The following is a 24,205-nucleotide window of genomic DNA, read 5'->3' as shown; positions in this document are numbered from 1 at the left end:
AGAACAATGTCTTTTCCATTTTGAGATATAGCATTTTGATGCTTCAAGATACAGGTAATTAGTTGCATAGATGTGGCTCTGATATACATTTGATTAATTATATTAAAAGGATAAAAAATTGTGGTGTTTATCACTAATTAATAGTCTTTTTTAAAAATGACAAGAGAAGAGATTGGGAAAAGTTTTAACTGAATCAATTTTAAAACTTTTAAATTAAATGCAAATACACTTAAATATGTATATTACAATTGTTTTAGTGTAGTAATTAGTAATTTATTATTTATTAATTGCAAGTTATAAAGGAAGTAGAAGAGTGTTACTCAATCATATGTTCATTAATTTCAGTTTAAAGCTGTTTACAAGTGGAAATGTTAAAACCATTAAATCTTTTTTTAGTTTCTTCTTCTGATTGCTTTGCATTGATAATAAATATGAAATATGTTAAAACATGTTAAATTGATAACAATATGTTATCAATTTATATATCTACATTTTATACATACATATATAAATGTGATGTATAATATCTGTTTTAATTAGATATATATTTATAGATTGATAGGATATCTCTATTGATGGAAGTTATCTCTATTTATAAAAAAGTTTTGTATTTTGGTAATGTTCATGTTGTTTTGTGAAATCACTGTTTTATATATGCTATTTTATATTTTAAATTTATTAAAATAATAAATAATTGACTTACTAGTTTTTAAGATGTGTGTTATAAAGCAAATGCAATGAAGTTTCATTGACCTAAATATCTACTAGATAAAGCTGAAAAACTGGGCATTTTCTGTCCTGGTATGTCAAAAACGGCCGCTAGGGGCACCCCTAGCTGTTATTTAAATTAACAATATAAATTATTTTATATTTTTACAGTATAATATTCAGTATATTATTATGTTTATTTGTAATTTAGTATGCCCCGATTCCTGCATCAAACCTTTTGATTTGTCCAGCATATTTCTAAAATACAAGTTAAATTTGTTGTTTAATTTAAAATATACCCATTGGAAATTATTGTACTGTACCAAACAAAAACAAAAGCTATTTTTATAGTGCTGAGAACCATTATTGAAAACAAAACATTTGATATACATTAGATATAAATGAAACTTCTGAACATAATTTATTTAGAATTTGTCATGAAGAGTAAATACAGCAAATTGTTCTTTGAAACTTCAAATTTATATAAAAAGAAAAAAGGTGTAAGTTTATTTATGATGATAAATATTAATAAAAATATTTTCTGTCATCTATATTCATTATTTTATATGTAATTTATATTACTTGATAATTTATTATTATTATATTATTGAATAGGTTGAATTAGATTATGATATTGGAGATGAAACATGGAATTATATGTCAAGCTTCAATCCATTTCAGTTTGAATTAGTACCTCTTCAAGTATGTTATTCAACATTATTTTATTATATTATGCATCATAAATTTTTATAATTTTTTTATTTGATTTATTCTAATTGATCTTTTGTTTTTTCCTGTTGTTTATGAAATTTATAATTAAAATTAATTTAATTTTATATTGAATTAAATTAATATTTAATGATAGATAAAATTAAGTATATTTAGATAAATATATTTTTTATTTGTAAAATTTGATTTTATTTATTGCTAATAATGATTACAAATAATACTACCATTCAAAATTGGTTATACTTGAATTAAAAAGACTAAAAACCTACAATCCAGCAATTTTTATAATACATGCAAACATTTTCGCTTGTGTTGATTGCTGTATTATAGGTTTTTAGAGTTTTTAATGCTTACAAATGTTAATATCAATAATTGTTTCCATTCATGCATTAAAAAACATCTTATAAAAAGTTAAAATTACAATTTAAACCAAAATAAAGTTTTTGTTTTTGGTTAAAATTTTTTATTTTGTGTAAAATATTGCATGACAATCAAGATAACATTGTTTATTTACTTCATGACATATTCCAATTTAATTTTTTCTTTTTGAATTTGTTGTTTAATTTAAAATATACCCATTGGAAATTATTGTACTGTACCAAACAAAAACAAAAGCTATTTTTATAGTGCTGAGAACCATTATTGAAAACAAAACATTTGATATACATTAGATATAAATGAAACTTCTGAACATAATTTATTTAGAATTTGTCATGAAGAGTAAATACAGCAAATTGTTCTTTGAAACTTCAAATTTATATAAAAAGATAAGAAGCATATACAGGAAATTCTCATTAGTTCGAAATTCAAGGGAAAAAAATAATTGCATTTTGAATTATTCAAGATTTACATATTTCTGTACAATATGCCAAATGCCATGTAACTGATGTAATTTATTAAGCAAATGGAATATNAAAAAGGTGTAAGTTTATTTATGATGATAAATATTAATAAAAATATTTTCTGTCATCTATATTCATTATTTTATATGTAATTTATATTACTTGATAATTTATTATTATTATATTATTGAATAGGTTGAATTAGATTATGATATTGGAGATGAAACATGGAATTATATGTCAAGCTTCAATCCATTTCAGTTTGAATTAGTACCTCTTCAAGTATGTTATTCAACATTATTTTATTATATTATGCATCATAAATTTTTATAATTTTTTTATTTGATTTATTCTAATTGATCTTTTGTTTTTTCCTGTTGTTTATGAAATTTATAATTAAAATTAATTTAATTTTATATTGAATTAAATTAATATTTAATGATAGATAAAATTAAGTATATTTAGATAAATATATTTTTTATTTGTAAAATTTGATTTTATTTATTGCTAATAATGATTACAAATAATACTACCATTCAAAATTGGTTATACTTGAATTAAAAAGACTAAAAACCTACAATCCAGCAATTTTTATAATACATGCAAACATTTTCGCTTGTGTTGATTGCTGTATTATAGGTTTTTAGAGTTTTTAATGCTTACAAATGTTAATATCAATAATTGTTTCCATTCATGCATTAAAAAACATCTTATAAAAAGTTAAAATTACAATTTAAACCAAAATAAAGTTTTTGTTTTTGGTTAAATTTTTTATTTTGTGTAAAACGTATTTATTTTTGTTTTCCATAACACAATTTAATCAATCTGTTAAGAATAATTAATAATTAGAGAAGAATTTTTAATCATTTGATTAAATTAAAATAATTAATTATTATTTTTTAATTATTATAATTGTTTATAAAAATAAAATTGTAGTTTCATACAGGTTTCTTATATTACTTCAGAGATAGCTAGCTATCTACATTTATAGCAAATGATGAAAATATATACAGTTATATATGGTTAAATATATACAAATATATATGGTTCTTCCAAAATGAATACTACTATTTTAAATTATTATAATTATGTTAATTATTATCTGAGAATGTTGTAATGTACATTAAAACAATGGAAAACTGTACAAGTTTTACATTTGCTTAATACAATTTCTACGTGTGCACCTCATGTTACCCAGTACACATCCAACCAATACTCAAATTCTTCTTATGCTCGTTACAGCATATCTGTGGTCACTCCTCTCATAGCAGCTGCAATTCTACAACTCCTGCAGATCACTCATTTTTGTGACTTTGCAGAACACAAAATGCCTTGTCTATTGTGGAGTTGCCATTTTTATTTACAGTGTTTCTTAGAGATAGTAGATAATAAAACATTTGAATGCTGCTGGGGGATGAAGTTACTCTATCTATTGGTGTACATTGCATACTTCTCAGATAATAATTACTATAATTACAGTAATTTAAAATGGTAGATTTTATTTTGGAAGACTGTGTATATACATTGAATGTAAGAGAAACTTTCTTCTTCAAGTATTATTTCTTAGAACATATAAATTAGCAGATTTGGATATTAAAACACAAACATGAAATATTGCTTTCATTGTATTTTATTGTATGCCATAGTGAAGTTACTAAAACCATTAATAGATTTATTATTCATAGTGCAATCAAAGATTTTTAAAAAATGTATATGTTATGCCCAAAAACTTTCATAAGAGTTATTAATTCAGTTAGTCTTTTTTCATTAATATTTCAAATATATGTATTTTTCTTAAAACAACAGTAAAGCTTTTAATACATGGTGTTCTGCTCAAAAGTAGCAATTTTAATTTACCATAAAATGTGAATGGTTTAAGATATATAAAAGCAACAGGTGAAATCTGGTGGCAAAACTCATCAAGTTTTATAGAGATTTTTGTACTGCAAGGTGACACAGAAGTCGAATCATGAGCATTAATGTCCAGTCATGGCTTCGCCACAAGAGAAAGTGCAGGTTGTGGGCAGTATGTGTGGTAGTGTGGTTGCCAAGATCTCTTGATCTGATCCCCCCTTAGATTTCTTTTTGTGGAATTATGTGAAAGATGTGGTTTATGCAACTTCAGTCAGAGATCTTCAGGATTTTTGGGAGCACATCATTGTAGCCATCACCAGTATGAGACATGACATGCTGCAGCATACATAGCAGGAAATTGCTTATTCCCCTGATGTTGTCACTGTGACTGCTGGAGCACACAGAGAGATGATGTGATTTTTTTCAATGAAATTTGGTGAGTTTTTTCTCATATAAAATCTTTGGTGAACTTATGTCTTTAACCATTAATTTTTATAGCCAAATCAAATCAGGTACTTTTGAGCAGAACACCCTGTATTTCTTAAAATATATAAAACTTGATGATGATATAAAAAATTAATCATATACATACTGATCATGAAATCACTCATGAATAAAAAAAAAAAAACAGATACCTGTATATGTGCTCTATGGAAAAGTGTTAATATGAAAACAATTGAACTGGAATGCCATTTCACATATTTCAAATTTCACTTTTGAATATGCTAACAAAAAATATTGTTTTCACTTAAATAAGATATCATTCATAAGTTAAATACTTAACTGAAGATTGAATATGATATATTAATTTATATACTATATATTATATATATATTATTAATTTATATTAATTTATATACTTGATGTATTTTTTCACTGTTAATAATAAAAGTTACTTACAGATCATATTATATTCAGTTGTAATTCAGTAATTTAAATAAGATATATTTAATTGCAAAAATAATTGTTAACATCAAAGTAATTAGTAGTAAAATCATTAATATTAAACATTGCTTTTTGATTTTAACGTTTGTGTTAAACAGAATTGAAAGTCAATCTTCAAAAAGATAAGAGAGTCAGTATATCACAAATTTATTGCTAAACAGTATTAGTAAAAATATTTCTATTAGTAAATTTTTCATTAATATTAATATCTGTTTAAAGAGTATACATTGACATATAAAAACTAAGAAGTGTATTTACTGTTAAGTAACTGCAAAAACAACAGAAAATAAGGTCTCATATAAAGCTATTAATTTTTCATGAACTATGTTGTTTTAGTGTGTTAGNACTCATGAATAAAAAAAAAAAACAGATACCTGTATATGTGCTCTATGGAAAAGTGTTAATATGAAAACAATTGAACTGGAATGCCATTTCACATATTTCAAATTTCACTTTTGAATATGCTAACAAAAAATATTGTTTTCACTTAAATAAGATATCATTCATAAGTTAAATACTTAACTGAAGATTGAATATGATATATTAATTTATATACTATATATTATATATATATTATTAATTTATATTAATTTATATACTTGATGTATTTTTTCACTGTTAATAATAAAAGTTACTTACAGATCATATTATATTCAGTTGTAATTCAGTAATTTAAATAAGATATATTTAATTGCAAAAATAATTGTTAACATCAAAGTAATTAGTAGTAAAATCATTAATATTAAACATTGCTTTTTGATTTTAACGTTTGTGTTAAACAGAATTGAAAGTCAATCTTCAAAAAGATAAGAGAGTCAGTATATCACAAATTTATTGCTAAACAGTATTAGTAAAAATATTTCTATTAGTAAATTTTTCATTAATATTAATATCTGTTTAAAGAGTATACATTGACATATAAAAACTAAGAAGTGTATTTACTGTTAAGTAACTGCAAAAACAACAGAAAATAAGGTCTCATATAAAGCTATTAATTTTTCATGAACTATGTTGTTTTAGTGTGTTAGGTGAAAATAACATATAATAATTTATTTCTGATAGAAATTTTTAAAATTATTTTTAGTATTTTCGTGATCCTTCTTTAACTTCTTTTGAAGTTACCAGAAGTAATTTGTTTGATAAAGATAACAGTCAGCTTACTGAAGACGCAAAGAAATTACTGCAAATAATTAAGCAATTTTCTGACAAAGATTATACAGAAAAGTAAGAAAATTTAAAATTTTCTGCTGATGTAATAAAACTTTTATTTGTTTTAAAAATATTTAATTTTTCATATTCTTAAATTTATACATGTTTAATTTCAGGTGGGTTGAAGCTGTTGAAACCATTGCGGTTAATTTATTGTCTTCAGGATTAGCATCAGTTTCTGATGATAATTTATACAATTGTAAGTTAAATTTTAAGAAAATAATTATAAATATTTTTTCATAAATATTTTCTTTAATCAAATTATTATAGTATAATTAACTTTAATAACAAAACTAGGTTATATCTCAATGCAAACTTCTTAAATTACAGTATAAATTGTAACAATAGCATTGATATTTTTCTCTTCTTTAAAAAAAAAATAAGTTGTAGGATGAGGAGGCAGGAAACAATAAGTAACTCTCAATGTCATGTTTACATCAAGTGTGAAAAAAGCATCTTTTATGCTTTTGAAGAAAGCATCTTTTATGCTTTTCAAGAAGGTGAACAAGTCCCTGCAACAAGTTGCCTCTGTTGCAGTGATTTGCAGTTCATTTTTTGTGTAGACTTTTTCCTTCTCATCACTATCCTTCTCATCAAATATCACATATCAAACATTATTCTTTTTGTAGCTTTTTTTGATATATCATATTTTTAGGGCAATGATTTGAAAACCGACCAACTTTGTTATTTGAGGGTATGCTTCAGTCTACTCCTGTCTTTGTCTAATTGTATTTTGGTCAACCTGAAACTGGCTTTCTACTGCTATCACAATCTTTTTTCTAGTCTATCAGGGATCTTGTAAACTTGCTTCTGCTTGAAACTAGCAGTCACAAAATGATTTTTTTTTTCATGTCTAGATTGAAGCTTGCAAAAATCTCTACTTTGCCAATTGTCTTTCTGTTTATCTCCATATATTGTAATAATTCTGAAGAAAATAACTAAGTATTAAATACCAGTTGAAATCAGAAGACTTATGTTCTAACTTGCAAATTTATTCTACTTTTGTGCGTGCATCTTAATCCAATAATGCCTGTAATAAAGCAGTTTATTTAATTTTTTATAAAAGAGTTTTTAAGAATTTAATTTTATATCTTTTAATTGTGATAATTAAAATATTGAAAACATTTTGAAAATAACAGCAGTTAAAGCTTTAATTAATTATAATGTTGTTTAATTAATGGTCTTTTTTATATTATAGAATGAGTAAACATTAATATTTTTTAAGACAATTTATTCTTGGTAGATATATGGGAGATTATCTTTCATTAGTCACAAATGTTCATGGCAATGAGTAATCATTTAATATATGCAGTTTTAATATGGCTGTGAAATAATAAATAAATATGTAAATTAAAACAGTTTTAATTATAATAGTATATTTTAGTATAAACCTGAAGAAAATGAAAATTTTTCCAGGATTATACTAAAGAACTAACAGTTTTAGTGTATTGAGATACAGTAAGATCCTGCTTAATGCTGATTTGATATAACATGGTCTGCTCAAAGCCTAAAAAAGCTCAAAATTTATGCCAATTTAAATTATTGCAGCATTTCATGTTGTGGGCAGTATGTGTGGTAGTGTGGTTGCCAAGATCTCTTGATCTGATCCCCCCTTAGATTTCTTTTTGTGGAATTATGTGAAAGATGTGNAATCATTTAATATATGCAGTTTTAATATGGCTGTGAAATAATAAATAAATATGTAAATTAAAACAGTTTTAATTATAATAGTATATTTTAGTATAAACCTGAAGAAAATGAAAATTTTTCCAGGATTATACTAAAGAACTAACAGTTTTAGTGTATTGAGATACAGTAAGATCCTGCTTAATGCTGATTTGATATAACATGGTCTGCTCAAAGCCTAAAAAAGCTCAAAATTTATGCCAATTTAAATTATTGCAGCATTTCATTGATTTGTATATAATACAATTATTTGTGAACACAAACCAATCAGCAAAAGATGGAAAAAGGTGTACTTTCTTTGAATCTATGCTTGTTTGGTGCAATTTTAGAAAAAATATATTATCATGGATGCAATAGAAAATATCAACTTTGCTTGGCAAGAATTAACTGATAAATGCACGAACGAAGTGTGGAAGAAGTTATAACTGAAGGTATCCAAGAATTCTCAACAAGAAGATCCTATCGCTGTATCGTTAGGTTGACCAAACTCAACCTAATCGATATAGCAGGACTAGGAGGTACAGATGAGCAGGATATTGAGGAGTTACAGCAGGTTTCTGGTGATAGCCTTCTCAATGATGACCTTAAAGACTGGCAGAACATGGAATTCATGTGGAACTGGAAAATAGAGATTCTGAAAACAAAGAACTTAAAAAATTTCTCTACAGATTTACTTAGTAAAAGTTTGGTAAGATAACTGAAATCGATGATCAAATTGTAGTGAATGATTCAGATTTTGAAAGGAGTGCAAAAGCAAAACGAGGCATTTTGAATGGAATCTCTTGCTATCGACATTTGCATAAGAAAAGGAAAAAGTGATAAATGAAACTTCATGACTTCATTGTAAAAGAAGAAGAATTTCAGAAAAGTCAGGACCTTCATCACAAAAAATGAACTTTACATTTCTATGTGCATATGTTTATGTGTTATTTAAAATATTTTTATATTAATTTGTATAGTAATATAACTTAAAGTAAAATTTGTTTATTTTTGGTCGCATGTTTCCCTATCCCTATTTACTCTATGTTAAAATGACCTCGTTTAACGCTGTTTCACTTAGCGTTTTGTTGTCTAGGAATGCATCCCCCGCGTTAAGCTGGGTCTTACTATATTTACTTATGAATATGGTTCAATGTATTCAGCAAAGTACTCTAAAATACCTAAATTAAAACAATCTTAAGAATTAATAAATAAATGAAAATACTTTTACTGTTTTACTATAAAAATACTGTAGAGTGGTGACTTCAAAATTTATTCTGATTTGATCTAGTATATCTAGTCTAATATATCAGAGACTGTTATATCAAGGATGAATTGTAATATACAAATCTTATGTAATTTTGATGGTAATATTAAATGATATTCTAAATATATTTCTGAATACGAAAAGTAATGTTTTTAGATCAAAATAGATTGTCAAAACTTCAATGTTAGCTGTAATAATAAATTTTTTAAAATTATTTATAAAAATAATTACTTAATTATTTGAATTATAGCTATTTTAGAGACTCTTTTGAATTGGGTTGAAGAAGGTTTAAATTTCGATGCTGCACTTAAACAATCTGTTCCAGTTTATAAAGTTCGACATATGAAAGCAGGAATTCGTTTAGCTATTGCCTTATTTCAAACAGATGCAAATATTACAAATAAATTATTGGTAAATATTCTAAATTTTAAAAATTTGTAGCATCATAATATTATTTTAATAATTGAGACAGTAGACTAATTTTTATTAAACAGACTTCTTTAATTAATTAATCTACTTTAATAATTAGGATATTTATATCTATGTAAATGATTATTGATTATTTCAGCTTTTTACAGTGTAATAATTACAGGAAATCCTCTTTGGTTCGAAATTCAAGGGATGAAATAATCACGACTTTGAATTAGTTTCAAATTATTCAAGATTTACATATATTTGTACAATATGCCAAATGCCTAGTAACTGATGTAATTTATTAAGCAAATGGAATATAGATACATATACAGAATGCTAATTTTGTTAATTTATAAATAATAATGATATAACATAAATATGAAGGTAAACAGCACTTGTCCAGTGAGAACCTTGCAGGTTGCCAGATAGGTTTTATGAAAAGTAAAGCAGAATTCCTCAAAATGTAACTCAATTTTTCCAAAAAGTAGTAAGTCACCCTAAGGTAATAATTTAGAGCCTACAAATATCTCAGTCTGTTACTTGTAGCCGAATCTTGCAATCCCAAAACCCAGACATATTTTATGAGATAATAGAAAAAAAGGATAGTCCATGTGTAAGGTGTTACTGTAAAAGCAGAGCCATATTGACCAGATTAGAGTTCTTCTCGGTCTATTGTTCTCTTATAGTATGGAGGCACTTCAATTAAAAAGAACAATTTAACATACGCAAATGAAAGTTTAGACAGAATTTTCACTTAAAATTACAAAGTAACTGTATTTTGAATTAACTGAATTCCTTAACATGTAAATCTCTATATCCCTGGCCAGGACAAAAGTACAGTTTCACACTAATATAATTTTGAACTATCTGAGTTCAAATTAACAAGGATGTCCTGTAACTACATTTTTAAAAGAAAAATATTTATGCAATTTATAAAAGATTTTTAATTATGCTAAATTTTTATATGCTGAATTTATGTTATAAAGGTATAAATTATGTAATATTTCAGTTTAGCTCTAAATTCGAAATTGTTAGTAATTCTAATCTCATATGCTTAAGGGAAAAACATCTAGTGTGATCAAGTATTCATTTCAGTTTTGTAACAGATATGATTGAAATGGATAAATCTTCCATGTAATCCTCAGTTGCATACTTAATTGCCTATGGTTGATTAAATAAAACATTTTCCAATAAAAATTATTTAAAACAGCAATACCACACCTAACTTAATGTGAGGATTATGATAATCAAAAGACACAGTTGGATTCTTATCGAGCTACAATAAGACTAATTAATCAGATATTAAGCAATTTGGTTAGAGGTAGGTAGTTAAGATTGTATTGTTTGATTAATAATGTTTATCAGGTTGATTGTATATGTAATTTAAATAAATAAATAAATAAAAATAGTTGCCATTAAAGGTTTAAATTTGATTATTTTTGTAGTTGGAAGAACAGAATCATAAGATAATTCAGTCTCTAGATAAACCCCTTAAAAGTTTTTTTGAGACTTGTTTTTAATTGTACTTGAATTTTTCAAAGTTTTCTTCTGATAACTTTTCATTTTTGACAACTATTTTCTTACACACACATCCTAAGGACTGCCACTTATTAAAAAAAGTGTGTGTATAAGAAAATAGTTGTCAAAAATGAAAAGTTATACACACACACGTGTGTGTGTGTGTGTGTAAATATAAATGTTTACAGGCACTGATGATTCAGAATATTTTTAAATAAACCATCATCTCAATTTTTGGTAAATTTTCTTCTGTATGTAACTTTTCAATATAAATATTTTTCTTTTTTGTTTACTTTAAGACATTTTTAATTATTGCAGTACTTTATTTAAATAATAACAAGTTAACATTATTTAAATAACAGCATTACACTTGGGAGTCAGTAACATAGGATGAATTAGTTAGATGACATTGACTCATAATATTGCCAAACTCTTTGTCATTTCCTGCAATTGATGATTTATAGTATTTTTTTTCTTAGACTAAAATCAAATTTTAGTTATAACAAGATTATTCAATAATCTAATAAATTTTTGTTTCTGATTTCATATTAATGATTTTATAGTTTAAGATAAATACATTTAATTAATTTTATTTTGAAATTATTTTTAGGAGAAAGACATTCCTCATAAATTACTTGAATTATATGATCAACAGTTTATGGCATTGCCAATTAAACTTCTTATTCTAAGAGCTATAGATGCTTCAACCTTTACTAAACAAGGAATGACATATTTTATTCAGAAAAACTATTTATATAAACCAAGTTATGCAATTGATCTAAAAAGAGAGGTTGCTAATTCTAATGAAATGAATTGTAATGAAGGTAAATTTTAATTCTTATTGTTTATAAGCAAAAACTCAATTTTAATCTGCATTATTTTTTTCTTATGAAATGGTTGATACAGATAAACAATGTAAAAATAAGTTAGAATCAAAAACTCTCACTGGATATCAAAAGTTGTTAGATATGTTAATGGAGAAACAGGTAAATGCTATATTACTAGTTATGTACAAATATTAATAATTGTAATAGAATATACTGCATTATTATTATTATTATTTTTTTTTTTTTTTACAGTCTACTAGAGCTGTGGTAGGTGTTGCGGCTTTAATGCAAAAAGTTCATCTTAATGAAGTTTTACAGGAACTAAGGGATACTGTTGAAAAGTATGAAATTATAATAATAATACATTACATAGGAATAAATCCAGATGGCTCAAAAAACCCCAGAAATTTTTTGGAGGTGGTCTGTCTTAGATATGTTGGGTCCTGTCCCTCACATCCAGATGCCCCATTGTGGGCCTGGCTGAATTCATGATGAGCACAGAAGAAAGTCATCTTAATGCCTACGGGACAGGAAGAGAAAAAAAAAGAGAGGGAAAAAAAAGATAATATATTAAATAATAATTATAATATACAAATCATTCAAAAGCAGATATAAGCCAAATAAAATAATTCTGTAACAAAAAAAAAATATGTATACACAGTGTGTCAAATAAGTAATGAGACAACTAGCATTACATCCAAACTAAGAACTTTATTTCAATTTTGCAGTTACATGGATTCAAAATAATCCCCTTGCACCTCCACACAACATTTACATTGATCATACAAGTTGTTGAAAGAACACTGGAAGTCCTGATTGTGTACCTCCTTCAGTCTGTTGGTCACAGTATGTTTGATGTCCTCGATGTCACTGAAATGTTCCCCTTTTAAAGCACATTTAATTTTCAGAAATAGAAAAAAGTCTGCAAGTGCCAAATCAGGCGAATAGGGTGGGTGTTTGAGCAGACAGATCTGTTTTGATGCTAAAAACTGTTTTATGGGTAGTGCGCAGAGAGCAGGTGCATTGTTATGCAGAAAAACACAACTGTTACTTTGGAACAGATGCATCATGACACGACACATGTGAGCAAAGAGACATTGTATGACTCCTAAGTAGTACTGTCCAATCACTGTCAATGCTGATGTACACACGATAACACGACTTCATCAGTACTAAATAGTACTGATGAAGTCCATTGTTCATCTTCTAAGGATTCTCTTCCATTCTTAAATGCTGAAAACCAGTGGAACACTTGTGCACAACTAAGACAATCATCCCCATAAATAAGTAGCATGTCTTTGTAAACTTCTGATGCTGTTTTTCCTAATTTACAATAAAATTTTATCACAGATCTTTGATCCATAATGCTACGTTCGACTGCCGCTACTTGCACAGCATTACTTTCATGGGTGCTGTGCATGCACTGGCTGAGTAATTGACATGATCGAAGCGTCTGTGTGTTCAGCACAATCTAGCCGGTGAAATGGTAACCACATTTGACACATTTCTTGAAAGTATTCATGAAAAAAAAAATCAGTCTCATTACTTATTTGGTGCAATGTGTATAATATAGAATATTTTCTTATTTCATTCTTGACATATGTATTGAAAATTTTATGATGATGATTATAGTAGTTATAAATTGAAAGACTAATCTTTATTCAGTTTAAGTTTCTCATGTTTAAAGGAAGATGAAAATTTAATTAAATTAGTATTTAGGAAAATTTTTTTATTAAAATATGATGCAAATTGAATACCAGAAAAATTTTTATTTTTAATAACTTTTTTATGTTATCTGACATCACAAACTTTCACTCATATATTACTTTTTTAATGTTTAAATATTGTTTAACTTATTGCTTCACTGTTTTTTGTTGTTCTGCAATAATTTCTAAAAATATTTGATTTATGGAACAATTTTTTTCTTAAAAAACATTGTCTTTTTATTAAAAACACTACGCTGGCCAATAACAATTTTATGTTACGCCTTTTATAAACATTTTAGACTAATGAGAAAGTCTTATGTATCCATGCATATTGTTTTAATAATTGTAAATTTACTTCATTGTAGAAAGGTTAGTGATGGTTTTAATTGTATAATTTACCTTATTCATTTAATTGTGTATTTTTTTAAAACATTTTTTAGCCTGAAGGATGTGTAGCATTTAAAATGCGTAGCATTAACAGTTTATAAAAAGTTGATTTTATGATCTTAGTCTTTAGTAAAAAATGTTTATAAGAGGCATAACATAAAATTACCATGTTATTAGCCAACATAGTGTTTTTAATAAAAAGACAAAAAAATTTTCTATTCTGCAATAGTTAAATCAGTTTCAAAAAATGAATAAGTTTTTCATGGCTAAAAGAAAGACCTAAATTTAGAGATTTAGGTTAAATATATTTTAAATTACTTTTGAATAGCTTGTGTTATTAGCACTTGTGAAGACAATACAGGATGTCAGAAAAGTTACTGTACAGTGGAAAAGAGTGAGAAGTTAAAGTGAACATTTATGTATGATGTTACAGTTGAATTAAATATACACTGCTGGCCGTTAAAATTGCACCACCAAGAAGGAAAGCAAATAAAAAAAAAAGATATTTATTGTACATAAACAGTATGGCATGAAGACAAAATGATTAAATTTGCAAGCAGTTTGGGGGTTTACAGGGGTGCGAAATTAGTAGACACAGTTGCCATCTCTGGCAGCTAAAACGGCCCTTATCCGGTTAGGTATGGAGTCAAACTGGGCTTGGATGACAGAAATGGGCAACTTGTTCCATGCTGCTTCAAGTCTATGCTAAGCTTCATCGACTGTATTAGCAGGAGAGGGGTGGCGGGTCATTCTCTCAGCAACCCATGACCAGATGTTTTCAGTTGGTGAGAGATCTGGAGACCATGCAGGCCAGGGCAACAATTGAATACCCTCTGTATTGAGGAAGGTCAGAACACGACGTGCAACATGAGGTCTTGCATTATCTTGTTGAAAGATGGCGTTTCGCAGGCCTCAAAGATAGGGCACAACCACTGGACGTAAGATGTCAGAAATGTACCGATCTGCATTCAAATTACCGTCGATCCAAACTAGAGATGTGCATGTCATGGGTGCCCATATCATCACATTAGGTGCAGGGCACCTATGCCGATATCAAATGCAAGCAGGTGACGAGCGGTTTCCTAGGAGCCTCCAGACACGTATACAGCCATCAGAATGCTGCAAGCAGAACCGGGACTCGTCTGAAAAGACGACATTGTGCCACTCCTGTATCCATCTTTGTCGTTGGGTGCACCAGAGTCGCTGTCTCTCTCTATGCTGCATTGTCAAGGGAAGCCGAAGTAATGGTCGCCGTGCTGAAAGTTTACGCTGCTGCAAACGTCATCGCACTGTACGAGCAGATACTGGACATGCTGCAAACAAGCACATTTCCTGACTAATGGTCCATGATGTGGTTGTACGGTTTTGCACGGCCGACCTCACAATATGTCTATCCTTTCGAGCGTTAGTCATGGAGGGCGTTGAGATCCTGCATTCCGTTCAGTAAGACCCTCAGCAACCCATCGATTCCATATTTGCATGACGGTTGGATTTCGACCAGTGCAAGTGGCAATATTACGGAATGATAATCCACACTCTTGATAGGCAACAATCCTGCCTCTATCAAATTCTGACACTTGCTGGTAAACATTTCTTCTTCTTATTCGAGGCATAACACGATATTCTGATGAAACCCCAACCTTACAAAGCGATTTTCGAATGAGAAATCCACTGCACAACTTTTCTTTTATGCAGTGCTTCAGATGTCATTTGTTCCTTCTGCGTTGTCTAAATACGCTGAAATACTAATCATTTGCATATTCCAACCTCTTCTTCTTTTCATATGATTTTGACATTCGTACGATCATTCCTTCCTGGTGTTGCAATTTTAATGGCCAGCAGTGTAGTTGAAAACGTTAGTTTGATTAAAGAAATTGCTAGAAAAACTGTCGAAGGTTTTTATATTGCTTATTTACAGTTTCTCCTACAGTTTATAATCAAAAATTTAAAAGTATAATAGACAGTAATAGTATAATAGAAAGTATATATTCAAATTGTCGGGGAAAACAAACAAATTTAATGTATACTTATAGGAATAGTAATAGAAAGTATAATAATATATAGTACACAATAANGCTAAAACAGTTAATAAGTAATATAAAACCTTCAACACTTTTTCTAGCAATTTATTTAATCAAACTAATCATTTCTTTAATCAATCTACAATAGAATTGTAAATATAAGTTATTTATTAATTAAATAATTGTCTTTGGATTATAAGATGTAGTAAATTTTTGTTTAATTTAATGTGTTTAAATTATAACAGCTGCATAAAATAATTAATTTATAATATCACTTAAAGATATAATTGCTTAAACTTCTAAAAAAATACTTAAATTATTATCTAATTTTTATGTTTTTATTAGTAGTGCTGTACATAAATTGTTTAATTTACTAAGCTTAAATTTCGGCTTTTTTTAGTAACTTCAATTACAGGGATACATTAATTTCAATCCTTTTTTTGAAGAAAGGTTTTTAAACCAAATTTTTTATCAATTTGTTTATTTTATTTATTTAATTTTTTAAAACTAATCAATTGTACTTTATCCATATACAGGTATAGGTAATTTATATGTTTTTTTTAATATTTTATTTATCTAATTTATTTATTAAATATTTTATAAAAGTTTTTTAATATATCCAGTTTAATTGCCCAGCTTTAATACCAGTCTGTGTTAAATAATTGAATACTGTAAGTAAAAATTTTTGTAAATAATTTAGGTAAACTGTGTATATAAAGTATTTTAATACTGATCTTTGTTATAATAAGTGTGTAAAAGGAACTGAAGAAGGATTAATAGAACCCAAAATGCATTTCCAAATATAATGAATCTACATAATTAATTAATGTATCTTTGTGCAATTGAAGTTACTAAAAAAAAGACAAAATTTATGCTTAGTAAATTAAAAGAAACTAGTAACAGAAACGATCAACCAAAATACAATGTTTAAAATATAAACAGGAGTTTATATTTGAATAAAGTAATATTCATGATAGTATTTTATAATTAATAAATATAATGTATAATTATAATTTCTGCATTTTCTCTAATAAGTGCTAGGATGTTTATTTGTCCAAATGAGAAATCAGGATGTGCTTATTGGAGATACAGCAGCTATTAAAGATGAGGTGCTTATTAGAGAAAATACGGTATACATGAATTATAATAATTTACAACCCTTGTTCTATTGTTTACTATCTGTTATCTAGATTTTGATTTTTATTATGATCTTGAGCATAATTTGTAATGTTTTTAGATGTTTAACATGTAAACATTTTTAAGCAAAGTTTGGATAATTATATGTTTTTTTTTTTCTTAATGTAGTAAACATATTGTTATAGATTATATGTTTATTTGCTCCTTCTGAGGGTTTGTTATTCCAAGCGAAGCCAGGTATCTCAGGTAGTAAAAACTTTTGTAAGACATATTGTTTCCTTTCTTCACTTCTGCTAAAGATTTCTGGATCCTCTTCACAAATTCATATTTTATATCTACACATTTCATTCTGGCCGTGGACTCTGTGATAGATAGTTTCTCTGTATAGTTGGTTGGCTGTGTTAGTGTTGTACAGTCTAAACAAGAACCCATTTTTTACAATAAAAACATGCCAAAGGTTTAAGAAGAGAAAATTTTATTCATTTTCAGAAGAATTCAAGATGAAATTCATTGAAACTGGTGGTCTCATTCTTCACTGTGCCATCTGCAATGTATGTATTGTGATCAATGAGAAGCATCAAAGAGAGACAATAAACCAGCGTATCTGGTATAGCAAACATGCAAAGAACATTGAACTTTTCAAGTTAAAACTTAAGCAAACAACCTTGATATGTGCCTTCACTTCAGGATCTGAAAAGCAGAAGTCATCAAGTGAGTTCAGTGGAGATCTTACCATGGCATTAATCCAATCAGAAATGCCAGTCCACAAGGTAAACAATCCTGCATTCAAATTATTTCTTGAGAAATTCGTGCAAATGGCAATACCACAGATTGAGAGCACATAAATTAGAAAAAATTACATAAAGCCAATTTATGAGAATTTCTTTGAGAAAATAAAAGTAGTTGTCGGCAAGCATAAAGTGGGATTCATGTTAGATGAAACTACTGATGAGCTAAAAAGATATATATTGAATGTGCTGATATTTTCATTATCTGATGAATGGGGATCATGCTTTTTAAGATGTACCAACTCAAGAAGATAGATGCCTGCACAGTAATGCAGACATTCAACAATTCATGCATGAAGCTGTGGCCAAGGAACATACAATACAAAAAATTGGACTTGTGGCGAGTGATTAAGAATGCTACATGCTTTCGGCTTTCCAACAGCTGAAGGCCATGTACCTTAACCTTAACTGTGACATGTATTGCGCATGGACCACACTGTGTTTGGAAGATATCGGGGAGGAATATAATATGGTAAATTACTTCATTGCTGCTCTGAAGAAGATTCTTCTAAAAGCTCCAGTTGTCAAGTTTTGTACTGCAAAGTCACTGGGGTCCACCTACCACAATTCCTTGACATAACCAGGTAGGGGGGTACTTGGATAAGATGCACAGTTTTCCTATGCATCTTATCCAATAAGATGCATAGGAAAACTTATATATCCAACTTCAACAAAATTAAACACTTCATATGTGCCCTAGATTCAATGGATTCAGCAGCCATTAATCAAGCTCAACAATTGCTTAATTACAAAGACCTAGAGTTGGAACTTTTTTGCAATATGGTTACAAGAAATTGCCTGATGTGATTCAGAGTTTGGAAGACGAAGAAGAAGGTACGGAGGAGAAATGGGAAGAAATTGATGATTGTGAGGGACAACCTTGACAGATTTGCCAAAGCCAAATTCAAAATAACTTTAAGTAACAATCCAGGTGTAGAAACCTTTGCAACTTCAACTGAACTTCTTCCTGCGTGCTTATGAGATAAGTGCCATTGGTTTCAGTTGATGTTGAGTGGAGTTTCATGGAGATCCTTGTATGTGGAATACAAGGATCTCCTGAGCTCAAAGCACCAGTGACTTGATTTTGAAACAGAAATGTTGTGCATTGTGCATAATCCAGTATAACAAGTTTAAGCCAGTAAATGCCATGTTTACCTCCTAAATATATTTACTTTATTATATTTGCTAATTGTGTTAGATAATGTTCATGTAACTGGTTTAGATCTGAATAAATGCATTTCAGCAATACTTTTTTTTTGGCACCTTTCATTTACTTTTTCAGAATCTGTTTTTTGATCAGATTTTGCACCTTATAATTATAATTATTTATAAACTTTTAAGTTATACATTTTTTAGTTGTTTTAGCATATTCTTTTTATTATTGGAGCCAGTGAAACTAGAGTTTTATTGTTTGCAGTTTAATTTAATTACTCAATATAGGCAAATCTGAAAGTATGTATATATATATTATCATTTTAAATACAACAGTAAAGTATTTTACATTTTATAGTTAATATTTTACAGTAAATTATTGTGAAAACTTTTTTATAGATTAGTACAAACAACTGGAATAGAAAATAAGACAGTAGATTCTTCTGATAGTATTGAACGACAAAATATTGATACCGATAGTGAAACTGCTCCAAATCTTATTGAAGATGCTTTAGTAGAAGTTCTTACTAGATGTTTAAGTGAAATTACACGTACTTACAAAAATGCAAGAAAATCTGTGGTAAGTAAATATAACGTAATTCTTAATAATATTTCATAATTAAGATAGCTAAATCATTGCCTATATATTTTGCTGTTTGCTATACCCAGTAAAATATGAGAAAACAAATATATAGTGTACAGTGGCAGTCAGAAGCAAGTGGTCGAAATGCAAAATGGAGAAAAATGCCATGTTTGCATGAGAAAACTAAACTTATGTGGGGATGGCATGACATTTGGGTTACCAATTTTGATCAAACTTGGTGAGGTTATAGTGCATCCCCAACAACTGACATGTGCTAAGCAGTAAAGAGCAATACTTTAGAATTCCCATCATTTGCTGAGTGGCTGGTGGCTTGGTGGAGGTATACTGGTTTTGTAATCATGAGGTTGGTGTTTAAAATCCTAGTGGTATTGATGTTTTCTTCCTTAAAACTATAATTTTCACCTTATTTTTGGTATTTGTAAATTTATTATACTGTCAAAGAGAAAAACTGATTTATTTTTAGAAAACTACAAATGCACAATAAACAGAGTAATAAAACAATAAAATTCCATCTGTTTCAAGAAACAAGTTGCTGTCAAAAGCAATTAACAATTGCTACCTAACAATATTTATTTTAAAAACAAAACATTTTCTACACATTCATGTACAGTTTATACTTACTCCGGCAACAAAGTCATTGTTTGACCTAAATGTATGTATAATTGCATCTTTGTTTGCTAAAGAAGGAAAAAATGACTTTGATATCTCATGCTAACATCAATAGCATAGAAATGTGTTATGCAGTAGAATCATTGCATGACAATATTACAAAATTGACATATTGTGAAAGCATCCTTCCAAATCAAGACCTAATTGCAGCTGTAGGTTTTTCATCAATTTCAGAAGTTGCGAAGGCAGTAGAAAAAACATCAAGTGCTTTGATATTTTCCAATGTGATACAGTACAAGTGATTCTCCTCCAAATTAGTTGATGATGGAGAAGTGTTTTTAAACATTAATCAAGTTTGTTTTTCCAGTGACATACACAAATCTTCTTTTTATTGTAAAAATCTACATTTATTCAATGTACACACTGCAGAAATGTTTATTGTTTGAAACGCTATTATCTGACGCTATTATGTTTATTGTTTGAATACACTATTATATGACAATTATCATCCACAAAATTGTGCTTCCGGAAAGCAGATTGAATAAGGTTAATAAAAATATCTTTATTAACAAAATTGGCTATAATAATGGTAATTTTGTTTATATCTAATTCTCTTCCCAAATAAATTATAAATAAATGTTAGTACAAATCCCATATGTACAGTACATGAATATTCAAAAAGAATTTTTAAATAAATATAATAAATTTAAAAATACCAGAATAAAGTGAAAATTATAATTTTAAGGGGAGAAATAACATTGATACCATCAAGATTTGATACACCAACCTCATGATTATGAAATTGGCATGCCTCCACTCACCACTTTGCAAATGATGGGAATTCTAAAGGTTTTAATTTTGAGTATTGCACCTTACTGCTTGGCATGTACCAATCTTTGGGGATGCACTATAACCTCACTGAGTTTGATCAAAATTGGTGACCTGAACATCATGCCATCCCATTGTTAAAAATTGTCATGCCATCCCCAAAGCTAAAAATTGGATTAAATTATGAAAACTATGCAAGTCTGACATGTTTTGTGTGGTCTTTGTTAAGTTTACACTTAACTTATTGTTTTATTTAAATAAATGTTTTTTTTTTTTTTTTTTTTGAAATATCCCAATGTCAAAAGTGAATAGTCAGTCTGAATAATATGCAGATTTTTCCATGCAGATGAAATAAATCTGCATGGAAAAAACAAGAGATTAATACCATGTTGAACCACTTTTGGCATGTATATAGCTTGTCAGACAACAAGAAGTTGGAAAATGTTTCTGCAAGCATGGAACAATAGTATCATAAAATTTCTCATAAAGGAGAATGTGAAACTGGCTGAAATTTGGTGCAGATCGCAAGCATAGTATAAGGAACAAACATTATCAAGAAGTGTGTATATTGGTGTAACACATTTAGCAAACTTGAGATTGAGTCAAATGAACTCCATGGACACATTCAGCTGACCACTGTACTGGAAATTAACATCAGCTTCATTGAGTAAATTATTCTGGAGAGTAGGCAAGTGAAGGTATATGAAATTACTGTCATTATCAACATCAGTGTTAGTAAGTATTGAAACAATCATTCAGGAATGTTTGCTATTCAGAAAATTATTTTTATGATGAGTAGTATTGACTTGATCAGTAGGCAGTGCATGTTGAACGTCTTCAGGGAAATCTTGCAGCTTTTTGAAGCAGAAGACTCACTTTTGCAACAGATAGTGATGTTTGATGAAACATGTCTTTTCTGAAAGCAGAAGAGTGGTGCTACAAAGTTTCCCTATCACTCAAGAAATTCAAGACATTGCCATCTGCAATGATAATGATGGTGAATATCTTTTGGGACACTAAACATGGGCACACAAGCAGGGGGCAACTGTTCTCCCAAATTCAGGCGAGAACAAAAAATAATCAGACAGAGAAAGCAAAAAGTCAAATTAAAAATCTGGACTTGACATGTTACTGAAGGTGTTAAAGGATCATTTAGGATGAAAAAAATTTATGACAAGTGAAGCCCTGCAGTATTTTATTCTGAGTTTGCTATGATAACAAAGAACATTCTGTAGTGCTGGAACTTAAGTCCTTTCAGAGAAGTATATAAGGCCACATACTTTGAATGTTGTATTTCTTGAACTTTTTTGTGTAAAATAAAAAGTGCAGGCAAAACTTGAACCACTTCTGTTTCTCATAAAAAATATCAAAATATTTGAATTCAATTCATATTATTAACCTTCTTTTATAAACAGATTTAAATTATTTCATGTAGAGGGGGCGTGACTTTGTTTCTATACCTCAACGTGAATCTAGAATTTAGTGTATTTTTTCAATTTTATTATCTGAACTAACCAAAAGTGTTTAATACTAATAAGAAATAACCAAGTTCAAAGAAAATTAATAATTAATAAGTATGCAATGATCACCAGTAAAACATGGTAGACCGCCAACTAATAGAAGCAAACCGGAAAGCAAAAAGACGCAACCAGGTACATCTAATTTCAAGCTTATTACGGACTACAACTTATCAATGAATAAAGAATTACAGGAATTGTTTATGGCAAACAATAGTTCACATACGGATATATCTAAACAAAATCTACAAAGCTCTTCAGGTGAGTCCAATATAATTAATTCATCTACTCCAATAAGTTCGAATGGCACTTTAATAGCAGATTTATGGAATAGGATATCTGAACTGATTAATACTTCTAATGATAAACTATCTACACAAATGGAATATATAAAAGAAGAACTGAATTTAATTCACGGTACTATATGAGAAAATAAAATTTAATTTGAAAAAATGGGAAGTTCAATAGATAATCTAAAAATTCAAATTGACAATTTAAAATCTGAAAAGGAACTGATACAGTATAAAATGGATACTTTAATTAATGACTGTCATTATAATAATATAGTATTATACAACTATCCTTCGTCAAAAAGCATTTCCAAACCAGAAATTCTTAAATTCATCAACTTAACATTAAACCTAAATAATGTAACTCAGGATGATATCCTAGATATAATTCAAATAACCAAATCAACCAACCAGATTATAAAACTATCATTTAGTACGAAACAGACTCGTGATCAAATGTATAATGCTTTCATATCAAAGAAACAACATAAATTAATGGAGGACCGGGGTAATATACAGATAGCACCTGATCCTACCAAAGAAACACGTAAAAGAAGAAAACATTTATTGCCAATATATTATGAATTAAGAAAACAAAACCAATCAGTTAAACTACACAACGACACTGCTAATAGACCGCAATAAATTAACTTTCAGTATTAATACAGGAAAATTAGTTTACGTGGATACCTTTCAGCCTTTTTTTGCTCCACCAGAATCATCAAGTTGATATTTACAACAAAATAAACCTCACCAAGAAAAAACTATTAAAAATATACATCCAACTACAGTTTTAAATTGGAATAGTCAAGGCTTAAAGAATAAACTTCTATCAATAAATTATTTTCAATTAAATTATGATCCAGAAATAATAGGCATAACCAAAACTTGGATTACATCTGATCTATTTTATAATTCAACATTCTTCAATAAATATATAACAATAACAGTTTCAGCAATTAAACCTTCTGGACCAGGTCGTCCAAGTGGTGGGCTGTGTATCCTGATAAAAAAACAAATTTGCAAAATACAACAAATCAAAAAATCTGATAACTATATACTACTTTTACTGTCAATGAATAAACCGATATTTGAAAATAATCAACAAATAATAATAATGATCACCTATATTCCTCACAATTGCCTGGCAAAACTTAATGAAATATTTAAAATACTGGAGCTTTGGCA

The 24,205-nt window shown here is 28.2% G+C and overlaps 1 protein-coding gene across 1 annotated transcript in view; it reads left to right on the top strand.

Moving 5' to 3' along the window:
• LOC111640317 (protein virilizer homolog) overlaps positions 1-24,205 on the top strand; it is a 151,517-nt gene that overhangs the window by 26,069 nt on the left and 101,243 nt on the right. The window contains exons 7-17 of the mRNA XM_023386325.1: positions 1,324-1,410; positions 2,157-2,205; positions 2,352-2,359; positions 2,475-2,561; positions 6,163-6,302; positions 6,404-6,486; positions 9,470-9,630; positions 11,762-11,975; positions 12,058-12,137; positions 12,231-12,319; positions 19,569-19,749. Of these exons, the coding sequence (XP_023242093.1) occupies positions 1,324-1,410; positions 2,157-2,205; positions 2,352-2,359; positions 2,475-2,561; positions 6,163-6,302; positions 6,404-6,486; positions 9,470-9,630; positions 11,762-11,975; positions 12,058-12,137; positions 12,231-12,319; positions 19,569-19,749 (1,179 nt within the window). The remainder of the gene's footprint in view (positions 1-1,323; positions 1,411-2,156; positions 2,206-2,351; positions 2,360-2,474; positions 2,562-6,162; positions 6,303-6,403; positions 6,487-9,469; positions 9,631-11,761; positions 11,976-12,057; positions 12,138-12,230; positions 12,320-19,568; positions 19,750-24,205) is intronic.

The sequence above is a fragment of the Centruroides sculpturatus genome, unplaced genomic scaffold (genome assembly GCF_000671375.1).
Source record: "Centruroides sculpturatus isolate CEXI.00-Female unplaced genomic scaffold, Cexi_2.0 scaffold1358, whole genome shotgun sequence".
In the NCBI taxonomy this organism is placed as follows: domain Eukaryota; kingdom Metazoa; phylum Arthropoda; class Arachnida; order Scorpiones; family Buthidae; genus Centruroides; species Centruroides sculpturatus.
This window is presented reverse-complemented; position numbering and strand designations above follow the sequence as displayed.